Source organism: Lactuca virosa, chromosome 6 (assembly GCF_052849685.1).
Source record: "Lactuca virosa cultivar CGN04683 chromosome 6, Lactuca_virosa_CGN04683_v6, whole genome shotgun sequence".
Classification (NCBI taxonomy): domain Eukaryota; kingdom Viridiplantae; phylum Streptophyta; class Magnoliopsida; order Asterales; family Asteraceae; genus Lactuca; species Lactuca virosa.
Genome location: NC_136431.1, coordinates 202,707,226 through 202,724,891, shown reverse-complemented (window position 1 = coordinate 202,724,891; position 17,666 = coordinate 202,707,226). Strand labels below are relative to the sequence as shown.

The 17,666-nt window shown below is 34.7% G+C and overlaps 1 protein-coding gene across 1 annotated transcript; it reads left to right on the top strand.

The window, feature by feature from the left end:
- The first annotated feature begins 6,425 nt into the window (after nt 1–6,425).
- Nucleotides 6,426–8,002, top strand: LOC145122227 (uncharacterized). The gene is made up of 3 exons (XM_079057864.1): nt 6,426–7,375; nt 7,444–7,461; nt 7,540–8,002. The coding sequence occupies exons 1-3, from the start codon at nt 6,426–6,428 to the stop codon at nt 8,000–8,002; spliced, it is 1,431 nt and encodes a 476-aa protein (XP_078913990.1).
- The last annotated feature ends 9,664 nt before the right edge of the window (nt 8,003–17,666 follow it).

Here is a 17,666-nt window from a genome sequence, read left to right as displayed (position 1 = left end):
ATGATATTTGATATTTTTGACCAAATTAATCTACAATAGCCATAAGAAACAACTTTCACATATGACATGGACAACGTTTCAACGTTTTGGTTAGCAAACATTATTATAAACACTCGTAAAATATCGACTTTTTTTCGAAGCAAATGTTTTGCACGGTATAAATACATTCAGTAACATAACACGGCGATGCTATAAAGTCACATACACAAAATTGGTTTTCGGAATTTTTTTGGCTTATTTCCGATTCTAAATCCGAATCCGGTTCCAAATCAAAGATTTCACAAACTTTGGTGCTCACAGGTCCAAACCAAACCGGTCTCGTACTCAGAACTTGATCCTTTTATACTGGTCCGGTTTTATATTATAGTAATATTGTAATACCTTATTTCCAGTTTTCGTTTATTCTGGTTCTGGTTCGGTTCCAAACACACCCATGGTTACAAAGTTCAACGGGTTGTACAACAACCTATAAAGTTAACGCAAAAGTGAACAAATTGGTGAAGACGTTTTCAACGTGACGCTAGAAATTTTGTTAGGAAAATAACAGGAAGACATTCAAATATGTTGAGTTTTGGAACGTTGTAACCAGTAATTCGAGATAACGAGAGATAGAGAATAAAAAATGTTAAAGAATCAGTGTTATTTCATCTATTAAAGAATCATGAGTTGACTAGGTGTCACACAACCAAAGATTGAGGGTTATATAGATTTAGAAGTAATACATGTGTTAACTATTCTTAAAAAATCTATTGATTTATTAAAAGAATTTATCAAATACTGGATGACTAATTATTTGATCACACATCTCCAATAACAAAAATGATTCAAACATTATATTATGCACTTTTTTCATATTCTAATTATTTCATATCACAAAATCACAATTAAGTCACCGAACCATATTCTAATTATTTACCAAATACAACTATGGAATACGAATTTAAAGTCACATTGATTTAAACAAACAAAACTAAAGAAGCTATTTTTGGTCCTTCTGAAGGGACCACATACCCCAATAGTTTGCCTATCTTTTTCCGAGTTTGGTACACAAAAGTTGTTTGTGTGCATGTGATGGGGGTTGGAATTATATGATGCAGATTTCAGAGACCCCTAAATGCATTTGTAGGTCAAGCAGTTCACCAACTGGACCCACTAAGAAAAAAGGAAACCAAGAAACTAATTTTTATGTAAGTATGAAATTTCCTTAATCCTTACAAATGTATGTATTTTTATTTAATTTTAGGGGTAAAATACTTTTTATTTTGATTGTCAAACCATTTTAAGGTTGAGGTCGGATAAAATATTATTTGATTGATCAAAAGGTTTTTAGCCAAACAACATCAAGTGTTTTCTTTAATCTTTGAGGTCGATTATTCAAGTCTCATATGAAATATAAGTAAAATTATGAGTAATTAAGAAGTAGTTTAAATTTGCCGTTAAAAAAATATATTATTTGATTGATTATGTATAAATTAGTTAAAAAGATAATAACATATAAGTTCCTTACATGATTACCTCTATGAAGTTGAAATGAGACATGAAATGAAATGAGCCACAAATGGCACCACAAATGGTCAACAACCAATGAGAAAGCTTCCAACTTTATGAAAGCTTTAGCAAGCAAACAACAAAATGGGTCCAGAGTTTACATAAAGAAGCATAACAAACAGTTGATAAAAGATTTCTTGAAATGTGATATAAGTCCAATATAAAGGGAGCTGAAACTAAATAACATCAATGATGCATTGGAAACCCCTAAAAGAGTTTTCAATAGTTTTTTACTTATCTCAATTCTCAAACGATTGGATCCTTTTCTTTCTTCTTTTTAGGAAAGAAAACCATTTTTATATTATAATATCTAGCGATAAACTAGGAGTACAAATCAAGAACGCTCCATAATGAGATTATTACCTTAATTAAGTAGAGTAAAATTACTATCTAATTTCTCTCTACAATTAATCAATCTAAAAGAAGCATATTTTATCTCATTAACCGGGGAGAGCTTTGCTTTGTGATATTTTTGAAGACGACAACCCAAAAGTAGGCAATGGTCAGTCTCAATTGCTTTTCCTTAGAGATTTGTTTGTAATATTGTTGATCTAAGCTTGTTCGAATTGGATTCTTGGTTTTGTGGATTAAGAAATTAAAAATTGATGTTTTTGCTTCCGTTGCTTATTTGATTCATAAACCGTCTGCATCATTCTTCAACATTAATATCATAGACATTTTTAGAACATCATATCACATTATTATTTTGGTTTTTATTATTCTTGAATATGATATTTATGTTCTTGGAAATAGTAAAAAAACAATTTAATTGTCTTATAGCGTTTTGGTGATCCAAATATATTTACTTTTAGAAAAAGAAAATTATTAATATAATTGATATGCCTGTAGAATCAATGTTATTAGTGTTCGTTTGAATGAATTTGTTTGATCCAGTCCAATCAAGTAAATGCAAAATGATTTCGGTTCTCAAAACATGGATTCAAATAATCCAAATTAAATTCAAATCTGATCTAATCCAACCAAATTACAATTCGATTGAATCGGTTTTTTAACTTGGTTTTCAAGAGGAAAGAAATTTTAAAAAATATGTACCGTGAATATTAGCCAACTCTAAAAAAGAAACTAAAAAATGTTTAGTTGTGAATTAAATTTATAAACAACTACTAAGAAAAATAAGGGTGTTCATGGATGGTTAACCGAACCGAAAACATATTTCGGAAGGTTAACTGAGACTATCGGTCCGTTCATTTCTTGGACCTAAACGTAAACCGAAAAACTAGGTTAACCGGTATTCGGTTAACCAGTTTTTTTGGTTCAATTATCCGGTAAACCAATTAACCATTACTAATTAATAAAAATATGTTAAGATTATTGAATACCATAACAAATTTCCCAAAAAAGAATGAATGACAATGAATAATCCATATAATTTGTTTAATTATATTGTTGCTTCTTTTACTAATGAAATTAAGATAAATTATCAAATATCTATGGAATATGGAAAATAATATTGACTAGTACAAAAACGTATTTTTTTAATTAATAGATAAAATATAGTCAAATATTTAGTTATTTATGTGAAATGATGATGAAATGCAAATGACAATTTTAATCTATATCAACATATGTATATTTATAACAAATGTTAACGATGACAATTCTTAGTTTAAAATGGAAGATGTAAATAATATGAAGATTATTAATTGTAACTAAAAATTTCTAAGAAATAATTTGATATTAACTTAAACGAGTAAACATAAACAATATTTTAAAAAATAGAAAATAAAATTTCGGTTTTTCGGTTAACCGTTTATAGCATAAAGCATGAACTGTAACCGAACTGAAAAACCGAAGATTTTACCGGTGCGGTTAACCAAACCGGAAAATTCAAATATACCGATTTGGTTAACCTGAAAATCGGTAAGGTTTTTATGTTTTTAGGTTCGGTTTTCGGATATTTTGAACACCCCTAAAGAAAAATATATTGTAGTTTAGTATTTTGTAGACAAAAAACTATTAATAAGAAATACATATTAATGTATTATTATGTTGGATGAAACTTTCTAATTTATAAAAAAAATAATTTATAAATTTATAAATGATTAAAGATATATATTAGAAATAAATAAATAATAAATTGCTATTCGACTTTTTTGGCTACTCGGTTCTTATTTTATAAACCAAAATCAATCATAAATTCAAAATAATAATTCGGTTTTGTTAAAAATAAATCCAAAAATCTATATATCTAAACCAAATTTTCCAAAAAAAGCTTCTAACTAAAAACAATCATTTTGGCATGGTTTCATTGTAGGTTTGGTCCCTAAAATCAACATCCAAACGACTTTAATCTATTACGCCGGGTAAAATGATCATTTTGCCCTCCAATTTTATATTTTTATTATTATTCATTGATGTTACCAATTATTTGTATAAATAATATCTTAAACATAAAAACAAAACCACAAACCCACATCACAAATTAATACATATATAATTTAGGTATTGTGAAGGTGTTTAAATGGTATGAACCTCCCTTTATTTTTATTTTTTCTACTTTGAGATGGTTTCATTATTTGTTTCAAAGGTTGTAATTGGGATTTGAGAGATGAATGTGAAAATGACTACATATGTTAATTGGGGGGAGGGGATAGGTTGCCCGAGGAAAGCAATAAGGGGAGAGGGAGGTGGGTTCTAGTTCTACAAGGTCAACAACTCAACATGACATTCACTTAAATAAAAAAAAATGAACACAACATATTTAATAAAGGGTAAAACAGTAACTCGAGCATGACTTAACGAAACAAAAGCAACGATATTCAAATTAGAAACCAAACCAAACCAAACCAAAAAAAAAAAAAAAAACTATCTTTACAAGTTAAAAATTTTATGTTTTTCATTAACAAAAATCAAATCAAACCAAGGACCATTTTTGCAATTTACTAATTTTTTTTATCGTGCCTCTTGAAATATTGGGCCGTGGACTATTGAACGCCCTCTATGCCAACGCATTTGGGTTATAATATTTCTTTCCGATTTACCTATCATTCAAGCTCTATACTTCTATATTGAATTAAGATTTGATGCTTAATGTTAAGAGATTCAATTTTTTTTTTAAACTGATCTATTCCTAAATTACTACCATTTATGTCAACGAGACTTGAATTCATTCCTTTTAATTAAGAGAATCACTTGTAAGCCAAAAGCCCTTTGATATGTTAAAAGATTCATATATTACCAAAAATATAAGAGATTAGATTCAATAAAAGTTTCATGAAATATAATTTATTTTCCTTATTTGTATTTTTATTCACTATTGTAAAATTTAAAATGCATTTTTTCCATTTAATTGACTATTAAAACTCCAAATTTCTACAAGGGTTAAAACCTATGATGCATGCAAACGCCATTCAACTAGCCGTACCCGTATCTGATACTTGTAGGAAACGGAAACGGCTGGGAAACGGCAGGAAACGTATCTTGACCGTATCAGCGACTAAGGAAACGTATCTGGGTAAGTTTCCACAGCGTTTCCCTTTTTTTTTGCATGGGCTTCTTAAATAGGATAAACAAAGGTTTAATGGGCTACACGAGATTACCCTACAACTATTAGTCCCTTAACGATCGCTGCCTCCCTAAATCCTTAAGTTTTTAATCGATTTGGTTTATTATCGTAATATCGTTTACAGTTTTGAGTTTACTGTTTGCGCACTTGGCTGTCGACGATCAAGAACAACAAAGAATTCACCACTCACGAATTCAGAAATCGATTATTATGGCTTCTAGTTCTCAAGAACAAGAAACACAAGGATCAACTACAACAACAGACCAACCTCCATTGTGAGACTATGTGACAAAACTCGAAAAACTTGCTGGAGCAGGAGGATGTTGGAAGTTCAAGTGTAACATTTGCAGTGAAACCCGACAAGGATCATATTCTAGAGTTAGAGCACATTTGCTTGGTATAAAAGGTAATCTACTATTCAATTTAGAGTGTGTCTATGTAATTTTAGATTTTTGATTCATGATATATTGTTATTGACTTATTGTATTTATTCATGAACAATTGTAAAAGAAATAAGAGGCTGCAAATTTTGTTTTGTTTCATGTGTTTGTTGCGATTTTCGATTCATGTTATTGCATAGAACTATTGATTCATGAACAATTGTAAAGAAATAAGAGGCTGCGATTTTTTGTTTTGATTAATGTATTTGTTGCGATTTTTTATTCATGTTATTGTATTGAACAATTGATTCATGAACATTTGTAAAGAAATAAGAGGCTGCAATTTTTTGTTTTGATTGATGTATTTGTTGCGATTTTTGATTCATGTTATTGTATTGAACAATTGATTCATGAACATTTGTAAAGAAATAAGAGGTTGCGATTTTTGTTTTGATTCACTTTCTTGTTTTGATTAATGTAAATGAATTGATAATGTCAATGATGAACTTATTTTTTTCATGTTATTGAATTGAGAATGTCAATTGTCAATGTTATTGTGTGTGTTCTTAAAATCATGTTGTTTTAATTGAATATAGGTACTGGGATTTCTATTTGCAAGAAAGCAACAACGGCTGACAAACTTAACATGAACCAATTAGAAGATGCGTATGAAAAGAAGAAAACCGAGTCACAAGCGAAAGAAGTTCAGTTGTCATGTGAAGCTGGTGTTGGATTTAAGAAAAGAAAAGGTATTTCAACACCTATTGAAAGAGCTTTTGGTGTTGAAATTAGGGACCAATTGGATCAATAAATAACTAGAATGTTTTATACTGGAGGTTTACCTTTTAATCTTGCAAGAAATCCACACTATGTCAGGGCTTTTCAGTTTGCTGCTACCAACAAAATTAATGGTTATGTACCTCATGGTTATAATAAGCTAAGAACAACATTACTACAAAAAGAAAAAGATAATGTTCACAAGCTATTGGAGCCACTTAGGTCTACATGGAAAGAAAAAAGGTGTGACTATTGTGAGTGATGGCTGGAGTGATCCTACAAGAAAACCTCTAATCAATTTCATGGCTACCTCAGGTAATGGTCCTTTGTTTCTAAAGGCAGTGAATTGTTTTGGGGAAGTGAAAGATAGATTTTTTATTGCTGAATTGATGAAAGAAGTCATCAATGAAATTGGTCATGAAAATATTGTGCAAATCATTACTGACAATGCAGCAAATTGTAAGGCGGCTGGAGAGATTATAGAGAGTCAGTTTCCTCACATCTATTGGACACCATGTGTTGTTCATACACTTAATCTTGCTTTGAAGAACATTTGTTCACCAAGGAATGTGGAAACAAATGATCTAACATATGAACAGTGCAGCTGGATAAAAGAAGTTCACGAAGAGGTGTTTGCAATAAAAAATTTAATCATGAACCATAACATGAGGCTCTCGATTTTCACCAAGTTTACTCCTCTTAGGCTGCTTTCTGTTGCTGACACTCGCTTTGCCTCCATCATTGTGATGCTTAAGAGATTAAAACTTATCAAAAGGGGTCTTCAAGCTATGGTCATAAGCGAAGAATGGTCTTCTTATAGATTAGATGACACTGAGAAAGCAAACGCTGTGAAAGAATATATTTTGAATGATGATTGGTGGGACAAAGTATCATATATTCTTAGTTTCACTGGACCTATATATGAGATGATTAGAGCTTGTGACACCGACAAGCCATGTTTACACTTGGTGTATGAGATGTGGGATTCTATGATTGAGAAAGTGAAGATTGAGATCTACAAGAAAGAAAAACGTCCGACATCTCAAATAAGTTGTTTTTATGACGTTGTGCATCGTATTTTAGTGGCTCGATGGGCGAAGAATAACACTCCCTTACATTGTTTAGCTCACTCTTTACATCCAAGGTATAAGATTTTAAATTATACACTTGATTTCTATTATATATTTATGTTTTAATTTTTGGATGTTGTAGATATTATAGTGATGCATGGTTAATGGAGGATTTTACAAGATGTGTTCCACATAGGGATGGAGAACTTTCACAAGAAAGGATGAAATGTTTTTGAAGGTTGTTTCCTAATGATGATGAGTATGGCAGAGTCCTTGATGAGTATGCAATGTTTTCAATGAAGAGTGGTCCTTTTGAAGATTTAACAAGCATTTCAAAGATGGCTACTATGGAACCCAAGAATTGGTGGGTCAACTTTGGTGCTCAGACTCCTTTTCTCCAGACTTTGGCTTTTAGATTACTTGGAAAACCTAGTTCTTCTTCTTGTGCTGAGCGTAATTGGAGTACTTATGCATTTATTCACTCGCTTAAAAGGAACAAGTTGACTACAAGTCGTGCTCAAGACTTGGTTTACATCCACAATAATCTCCGACTTTTGTCAAGGACTCTGAAAGATGATGTAAAGATGTGGGATGTGGGTGGAGATGCTTTTGATTTAATGGAAGATGTCAGGTTTTTGGAGGTTGCAGATCTCTCACTAGATGAACCGGATTTTGAAAATGATCTGATTATTGATAATTAGTTATTTTGAAATATTTAGTATTTTTGGAGTTTAAACTTTACATATTTTGGAATTTTTTAATATATATATGTTTTTCCATATTTTTATATTGCCGTATCCGTATCTTGAATTTTTGAGTTTTGCCGTTTTCCGTATCCGTTCCGTATCCATTTCCCATTGCCGTATCCGTTTCCGTGCAACTTAGGTTAAAACATAAAATAGCAAGATTTATTTGTTGGCTGTCATCATAGGCAATATGACTTATAATAACAACTAGTTGTGAGACTCGTATATGGTTGTTCACTATTCGGATAAAACCGAATTATCCAATTGGACAATTTGGATTGGACTATTTGGTTCGGATATTCGGATTTTTGGATTGGTTTACAACAAAACCGAATTATTATTTTGGATTTCAGATTGGTTTTGGTTTATAAAATAAGAACCGAATAGTCCAATAAAACCGAATAAAAATTTATTATTTATCTATTTATAATATATATCTATAATTCTTTATTAATTTTGTAATTTATTTTTTCAAATAGGTTCAAAATGTTTCACCCGATAAAAAAAACATTAATACGCATTTTCTCTCAAAAGTTTTATATCTATAAAATATTTAACTATAATGTATCTTCTTATTAGTTGTTTATAAATTTCAAATCACAACTAAATAATTTGTTTTTGCTTCTTGTGTAAAGTTGGGTAATATTATAATTATATGTCGTTTTAAAATGTTTCGGTTTTTGAAAACTGAATTTTAAAAACCGATCCAACCAGATTGTAATTGGATCGGATCGAATCGGATTTGAATTTAGTTTGGACTGTTCGGATCCATGTTTTGAAAACCGAAATCAATTTAGATTCACTTGATTGGATCGGATCAAACCGATCCATCCAAACGAACACCCCTAAACCCGTATACTATACAAGTTTATTAAAATAAAATGTTAAATACAAATGATTAAACGGAAAGTTTATTTGAATTTAAAATTTGAAATAAGTAAAAATTATGAGGAAAAAAAACATGCAAAAAAATAGATTAAAATTATGTGTTTAATTGTTAGACTCATGTACTAAACGTTTTAATTATAACAAAATGTTAAATACGAAAGTTTAAACTGTAAATTTATTTAAAATTGTAATTAATATAATCATTATGGTATGCTTAATTTATAGAAACTAAATTAATGATACGCTGAAAAAAAAAAGACAAAATTTCATAATTTGTGTATGTGGTTTGCAAAATATCCAATTTGAGGACTTTCAAGGAAAACGTTACGCCACTGGTCCTTGTGGTTTGCAAAATTACATGAAAGATCCTCCTGCCGTTAAATCTAACTTTTCAGCTGTTAGATTTTAACGAAAAATACTATTTTACCATTGTACCAAAAATGCAATATATTACAAACCTCAAGGACCATTGGTGTAATTTTCTAAATTTGAAATATTGTATTTATATAAGTTATAAATATAACTTTTGTATATATATAAATTATAAATATAAATTATATATATATGAATATATATAATTTCAATAATTTGATAAATTTTTTTTTATCTTTTTAACATTTTGTTTTCTACTTTTATTTTATAGTTTTAGTTATTTATGGTTTTTAATGTTTTTATTTATTCTTATTCAAGTAATTAAACTTAAATTCGATAAACCATGTCGAAACCGTTTTTTCTTTAAATTTTCTTATTTGTGAATTGAAGGGTTAATGTTATTTATTTATTATTTTTTTAAAAAAATTATGCCGTTATGTTTCATGTTTTTTTACTTGGATGCTCAATAGTTAATATCATTAACAACTTTATGTTTGCATTTTACATTATCATTATTTCACATTTTTTTCTATTTTTTTTAAAATAATTTTAGTTAGTTATTATTCTTCTATTGTTTTTATTTATTTTGATTCAAGTAATGAAAAATGGAAAAACATAAAACAAATACTCAAACACTAAAACACTATTATAGTCTAATATATTAATATACTTTACACTTTTCATCTTTTTTTGGTTTTTTCGTATTAGTTACAAAAACCATAAATAACTAAAATCATAAAAAAAAAAATAGTAAACCAAAAAAACTTAAACATCAAAATTGTAATGTACTCTAATATATTCATACATTTTACGCTTTTTGGAAAAAGTAAAAAAAAAAAGGTTATCAAATTGATGAAAAATAAAACGAAACAATGAAAAAAAATTAAAATCGGAAAAAATTAAAAAATAATATGAAAAAAATTAAAAAAATAATACGGAAATTTTTTTAAAAAAATACAAAAAAAAACCAAAAAAAGATGAAAAATGTAAAATATATTAATATATTAGAGTATATTACAATTTTGGTGTTTGAGTTTTTGTTTTTTGTTTTTCTATTTTTCATTACTTGAATCAAAATAAATAAAAACAATAGAAGAATAATAAATAACTAAAGTTATATAAAAAAAAAATAGAAAACAAAATGTGAAATAATAATAATGATAAATACAAACATAATGTTGCTAACGATATTAACTATGGGGCATCCAAGTAAAAAAAACATGAACCGTAACGACATAAAATTTAAAAAAAGAACATTAACTCTTCAATTCACAAATAAGAAAAATTAAAGAAAAAACGGTTTCGACATCGTTTATCGTATTTAAGTTTATTTATTTGGGGAAGGGTTATATGGAAAACAAAAAAACCCTAAAAATCATAAAAATGCATAAAAAAAATACTTAGAGACCACAAGTCTTTTTTTTTGACTTTATATATAAAAAAATCGCAGGTTTTTATAAATTCGTTGAAAAAAATTAGAAAATTCGATTTTTTTTTCAAACAAAATTTTCAGCAAAAATATATAAAAAGTTGCGAATTTTAAGAATATAAAACATTTGTGGTCTCTAAGTATTTTTTTTATGCATTTTATTATTTTTAGGGTTTTTTTGTTTTCCATAGAACCTAAACATATTTACTTGAATCAAAATAAATAAAAACATTAAAAAAAACCATAAATAACTAAAATTATAAAATAAAAATAGAAGACAAAATGTCCAAAAGATTAAAAAAAAAGTTATCAAATTGTTGAAATTATATATATACATATATATAAAATTTATATTTATAATTTATATATATACAAAATTTATATTTATAATTTATATATATACAAAATTTCAAAATTTACAAAATTACAAAAATGGTCCTTAAGGTTTGTAGTGTATTGCAAATTTGGTACAAGGGTAAAATAGCTTTTTCATTAAAATCTAACAGCTGAACAGTTAGATTTAACGACATGAGGACCTTTCATATAATTTTGCAAACCACAGGGACCAGTGGCGTGACGTTTTCCTTGAAAGTCCTCAGAGTTAGATATTTTGCAAACCACATAGACCAATTATGAAATTTTGTCTAAAATAAATGACAAGTGGAAATTAAATATCTCAAAATTATGACAAAATAACATGTGACATAATGCATTAGAGAATAGCATTTGACAAAATTATTTTCATTTATTAATGATGATGTGTTTCAACTTTTGTTTATTCAATCAACATAAATAAAGAAAAATTTGAATTATGTTGTTAAGCGGTGCATTTTGCCTTTCTAAAAGACAATCTATTTCAAAGAAATTCACCGTATTATTTTCGATTTAATAGTTAAACATAATAAAATTAACTTTTGTCATTTTCATGTAATCGACACTGTAACGCCCGATTCTTGGTATGTATCTTAAATAAAGAATATTTGCATTTTATACTGGGACTCGACGAGTTGGAGGCTCAACTCGTCGAGTAGGGACGGATTTTGGACGCGGATGAAAGAGCCTACTCGCTGAGTCGGAAGCCCCGACTCGACGAGTTGACCTATCTGGGTGAAACCCTAAATTTTAGGGTTTTCACCCTATTTAAACACATTAACTCGCCTCCCATGCAGCCCCCATCATCTCCCTTAGTCCATAACGCCCTAACTTGTGTCCCTTGAGTTTTGTTGAGTGTGTAAGCCATTTGTGAGAGTGTTTGTGTGATTTCAAAAGCTATAGGAAGAATAATAAGGAGCTAGAAGGTTCAAGGAAGCAGTAGATCCAAGGTTCAAGCTACATTTCCATCCCCTTAAAGGTATAAAGTTGCTTCCTTGACTTTCCTATTGCTAGATCTCTCCATATTTGAGTTTAGGGCCATCTTTAAGCAAATTTGTGAAGCTTTTTTAGTATGAAGTGTGATCTGAAGTTGTAACTTCAGATCCAGATCCCTTTCGGCCCCTATAGCCATAAAGTTTATGAAATTATCATGCTTTAGCCCTTCCCTTAAGCCTAGACTTCATTTTAGACTTGGAAATGGTGTTTTTGGCTCATGATACCTTGCATGCACGTAAAGTTTGTAGCTTTACGTGTAATATGGACCCTAGTAGGTCAGATATATGTTTTGGATGCATTAAACCCGGCTGAAATCCACTTGGTAGACTTGGACATTGGGGGACTCGGCGAGTCGCTCATAGGACTCGGCGAGTCGGGTTATGGTTCCCCAACCTTTTATGTTTCTGATCGATCTGGTTGAGTATAGAAGAGGACTCAACAAGATGGACTGGAATAATGGCTTGAAGATCGAAGAACTCGACGAGTTCAAGGATAAACTCGCCGAGTTCAAGGCAATGCCCCAATGAACATGAAGAAGAACTCGACGAGTCAAGGACTTACGTTCCAACTTGCACGAAGAATGACTCGACGAGTTCAAGGACGAACTCGACGAGTCATTGACTAAAGGTCCCGTTTCCGTATAAAGAAGAACTCGACGAGTTCTTGAAAGACTCGATGAGTAGGAGCGAAGTCCAGGATGTTAGTGGATTATGGAACTCGATGAGTTGGTGGACCAACTCGGCGAGTTGAGTCAACCAGATGTTGACTTTGACCAAAAGTTGATTTTGACCAGGGTGTTGACATGGACTTTGACTTGACTTGAGTTGACCCTTGAAAGGGTTTAGAGTATGAAATGGTAATTAAGGAAGGTTATTATGTGTAGGAGTTGAGAGGAGTTGATCCCAGCATCGAGGACAGTTAAGACATTTCACGACATTGAGGTGAGTTACCTTCCAGTAGAAGTGGGTCTAAGGCCACAATGCCAGCCCACTAGTAGGAGCTTGTAGTTAGATGATTGTCTGTGTGATAATTGTCTGGTATGCCACTATTTGTTATGTTCTATGTGCCAGTATGCTATGATTCTATGTGGTAGTGGTAGGGGTGAAATAGTCCCCGATATCCGGTTGAAATAGACCGAAGGGGAGGCCAACACTCAGATATGCTAGGCAGTTATCCGGTTGGAATAGACCGAAGGGGAGGCCAGCACCAAGATATGCCTGGCTAGATATGTTATTGTATGGTATGCGGTGTGATGGGGGAACTCACTAAGCTTCGTGCTTACGGTTTTCAGTTCTGTTTCAGGTACCCCTTCAGCGAAGGGGAAGGAGCTGGCATGGTAGCAGCGCATCGCACACATATGATTTCCGCATTTTGAGATCCATGGGATTGTACTCTGACATTATTACTATTTTGATGATATAGTTTGAGACCCATGAGTATGTTTTATGAAATGATATGAATCAATGATGTTTTTCAGTAAATTGTTTTACAAGTCACTTAATTAAAAACAAAATTTTTGGTCTTGAAAATTGGGATGTTACAAGTTGGTATCAGAGCCTTGGTTTGAGGGATTCGGACGCACCTTCGGGGGTGTCTGGACTCAAATCGAGGGTTTAAAAGATTTTTACAATAAAATAATTTTTTCTAAAATTTAAAATAAAAAGGTTTTGAGAAATAACAAGGTGTGTGATGCGTGCAACCGGCCGAGCTCAAGTAAGTTTTCCCCAAGACACCCATACATGTTATGTTATGGTGTGATATGATTATGAGAACTGCATGCTATATTAGGGCTAAGGATCTAGGAATGATGCATTATATGCTTGTTGCATTTGTATGAGAACTGCATGCTAGATTAGGGCTAAGGATCTAGGAAGATGCCTTATGTGCCTTCTATATGTGCTTATTGAGTTACATGCTAGAACTGATTAGTCAGTGATATGATGGTCTAAATAGGATATGCTTGGTACGGTTACCCAATGCTCGAATGTTGCTTGCTTTGTGCTTTTAAGAGTTCTAGTTATCTTTAGATAACTAGTAAACAGATACGTTAAGTTACATATTGCGAGGACTAAATAATTTCAAAAGGTTAGGTCTAGCCCTATTGCGCAGCTCTTGTTTGAGTCCAACCGTTGTATGGTAGTTACTCTCATTCGAAGAATTATTTGGTCTTAGTGATATGTAATGGTATTCGCAAGCTAGTTAGATATAGATGGCAAGAATTCCTTATGCAGCTGATGGCGGAGAGTAGGTCGGAGAGTTACCCTAGGGTAAGCCTAGGATGAGATTACTGCAGAGAGCAATAGTAGTAGAAGGGAATTGGTGAAGTCAAGGCAATCCTTGAGGAAAGTACGGATAGATGTGGAAGGTAGTATGGGCTCGTACTACTGAAAGCAGAGGATTCGTACTCGAGTCAAGGAGGGCTGAGATAGAACCAGGGAACTAGTAGTATGTGAGATCTCTCGAGATTATATATGACCCTGAAGATCATGTGTTTTGTTTCAGAATGGTGATGATTACGCGACACGGAGGGGGAGGTTCGGGGTCAGGATCAGGTTCAGGATCAGGTTCGGGATCAGGCACCGAGCCAGTTGATGAGGGACTACGAGAGTTCATTGCTTCTGAGATCACGAGAGGCATCCTTGAGTCAACCCTGGTGATTTTCAGGTCGATCAATGAAGGGATTATCGAGCTGATAGAGGATCGCCTCAGGGCGTTTAGGAGTGACTGAGCGTCTAGCCAGTTGGGGGCGCACACACTGTCCTTTAAGGACTTCAGGGGATGTGGTGCGCCATACTTCCATGGGGTGAAGCACCCATTGTTGCCAGGAGGTGGATTGCATACATGGAGTCTGCTCGGTTGACTAGCTTTTGTCTTGAGGGGTCGAAGGTTCAGTATGATGTTGGATGTTTGAGGGACAGGGCTAGAGATTTATGGGAGTCAGTTGGTGATTCTTTGGGAGCCTCAGCCATTGAGGCTATGACCTGGTCGAACTTTGTGACCAAGTTTAGGGCTGACTTTGTGCCGGCTGTTGAGCTTCAGCAGCTGGCCAGAGAGTTTCTTGATATGAGATAGACGACTGAGTCGGTGGCGAAGATTACCTCCAAGTTTAGGGAGAGAGACTTATTGGTACCTCAGTACGCGGGCGACGAGGAGATGAAGAAGACCCGATACCATGACATGTTGAGGGCTAACATCCGGGAACATGTTAGCTACTCAGCCTGCCCGACATTGGATTCCATGATTGCGAGGGAGAGGGAGAGGGAGATTGATATAGAGCACATCAGGAAGAGGAAGACGGAGACTGAGCAGGTGACTGGGGTTTCAGGGAAGAAACCCAAGGGATTCGACGCTAGGTCGAAGGGACAGCAGGGCCGGGGCCGCTGTGGGAAATACGGCAAATCGTATGAGGGAGTATGCAATACTGGGGGATCGGGATGCTACAAGTACGGCAAGACAGGTCACTTCAGCAAGGATTGTACAGCCCCTACCCCCCACCATTCCGACATCGGAGTTGTTGTGTTTTCACTGCAACCAGCGAGGCCATAAGAAGGCCAACTGCTCGAGATTGACAGCAGCAGCAGCGCCAGTGGCGGCACCAGCTCCAGCGACCCTGCGGATCACTGATGGCCGGCAGGGCAAGTCAGAGGCTCCAGTGGTGAGGAGCCAAGCCTTCCAGTTGACTACCGAGGGGGCACACGCCGCACCCGATGTGGTGACAGGTATGATTTCTTCTCCCTAACTTTTATTATATGTTGATTATGATATTTATGTGCTATGTTATGTGTTTTGTTTAGGATCGTTCCATGTGAACGGTATTCCAGTTCAGGTGTTGTTCGATTCGGACGCTACCCGATCATTTGTCTCTCTTGCACTTAGCAAGAGGTTCCCTGAGTCTTCGAGCATGTTGCATTGCCCTCTAGAGGTCGATATTGTTGATGACCGATCAGTTCGAGCATCAGAGGTTTTCAGAGATTGTGTTTTGAGGTTGTTCGAGGAGCGCTACCTGGTAGACTTGGCTCACATACCATTGCGTGGGAACAAGGTCATCATCGGTATGGACTGGTTGAGCCCTAATGGGGCTGTGATTGACTGCGCGCAACAGTTGGTACGCGTCAGGACCCCAAGTGGGGGATAGCTAGTGATTCAGGGCGAGAGGCCACAACTTGGACCAACTTTATGCTCGGCAGCGAGGGCTAGGCGCTACCTTCAGTAGGGTTGCGCCGGATATGTCGCCTACGTCATGGATACCCGGGAGGAGGGTAAGGCGACTGTGAGTGATGTGCCAGTGGTACGAGAGTACCCAGATGTGTTCCAGAGGATTTGCCTGGGATACCTCCGGAGAGACAGGTGGAGTTTAGGATCGACCTGGTCCCTGATGCGGCTCCGATAGCCAAGACACCGTATCGGTTGGCTCCTCCCGAGATGCAGGAGTTGTCTACACAGTTGCAGGAGCTGTTAGACAAAGGATTCATCAGACCGAGCAGTTCACCCTGAGGAGCCCCGATTCTGTTCGTGAAGAAGAAGGACGGGTCGCATCGGATGTGTATAGATTACCGGGAGCTGAACAAGGTAACGGTGAAGAACCGTTACCCGCTCCCGAGGATTGATGATCTCTTCGACCAACTACAGGGGGAATCTTGGTTTTACAAGATAGATTTACGTTCAGGCTACCATCAGATGAGGGTCAAAGATGAGGATGTACAGAAGACTGCGTTTTGGACTCGCTATGGCCACTACGAGTTTGTGGTGATGCCCTTCAGGCTCACCAATGCTCCTGCCACGTTCATGGATCTCATGAACCGCGTATGCAGACCGATGTTGGATCGGTCTGTGATAGTTTTCATTGATGACATCTTGGTTTACTCCAAGACACAGGAGCAGCACGAGGAGCACTTGCGAGAGGTGTTGGATACCTTGAGGAGGGAGAGCTTGTACGCCAAGTTCTCCAAGTATGAGTTCTGGTTGCGCGAGGTTCAGTTTCTTGGGCACCTTGTCAACCAGAACGGTATTTTAGTTGACCCGACCAGAGTGGAGGCTGTGATGAGATGGGAGGTTCCGAAGTCTCCATATGAGATTCATAGTTTCCTGGGATTGGCAGGCTATTACCAGATATTCATTCAGTACTTCTCCAAGATAGTCGTACCCTTGACCCCGCTGACGAAGAAAGCTGTTGTATTTCGCTGGGGGCCTGAGCAGCAGACAACATTTGAGACATTGAGGCAGAGACTATGCGAGGCGGCGATCCTAGCCCTGCCAGAGGGCGTGGAAGATTTCGTAGTATACTGTGATGCGTCCATATCGAGTTTGGGCGCAGTACTGATGTAGCGAGGGCACGTCATCGCCTATGCCTCGAGGCAGCTGAAGCCTCACGAGGCGAACTACCCGACGCATGATTTGGAGTTGGGGGCGGTCGTCTTCGCCCTCAAGATATGGAGAAATTACCTCTATGGGGTCCGTTGTACCATTTACACGGATCACAAGAGTCTGAGGTACCTCATGGATCAGCCAAATCTGAACATGAGGCAGCGTCGGTGGCTAGATGTGGTGAAGGATTACGACTGT

Bases quoted from the DNA above. Each gene is read 5' to 3' on its own strand.
- LOC145122227 (XM_079057864.1), top strand. From the start codon at position 6,426: ATGTTCACAAGCTATTGGAGCCACTTAGGTCTACATGGAAAGAAAAAA.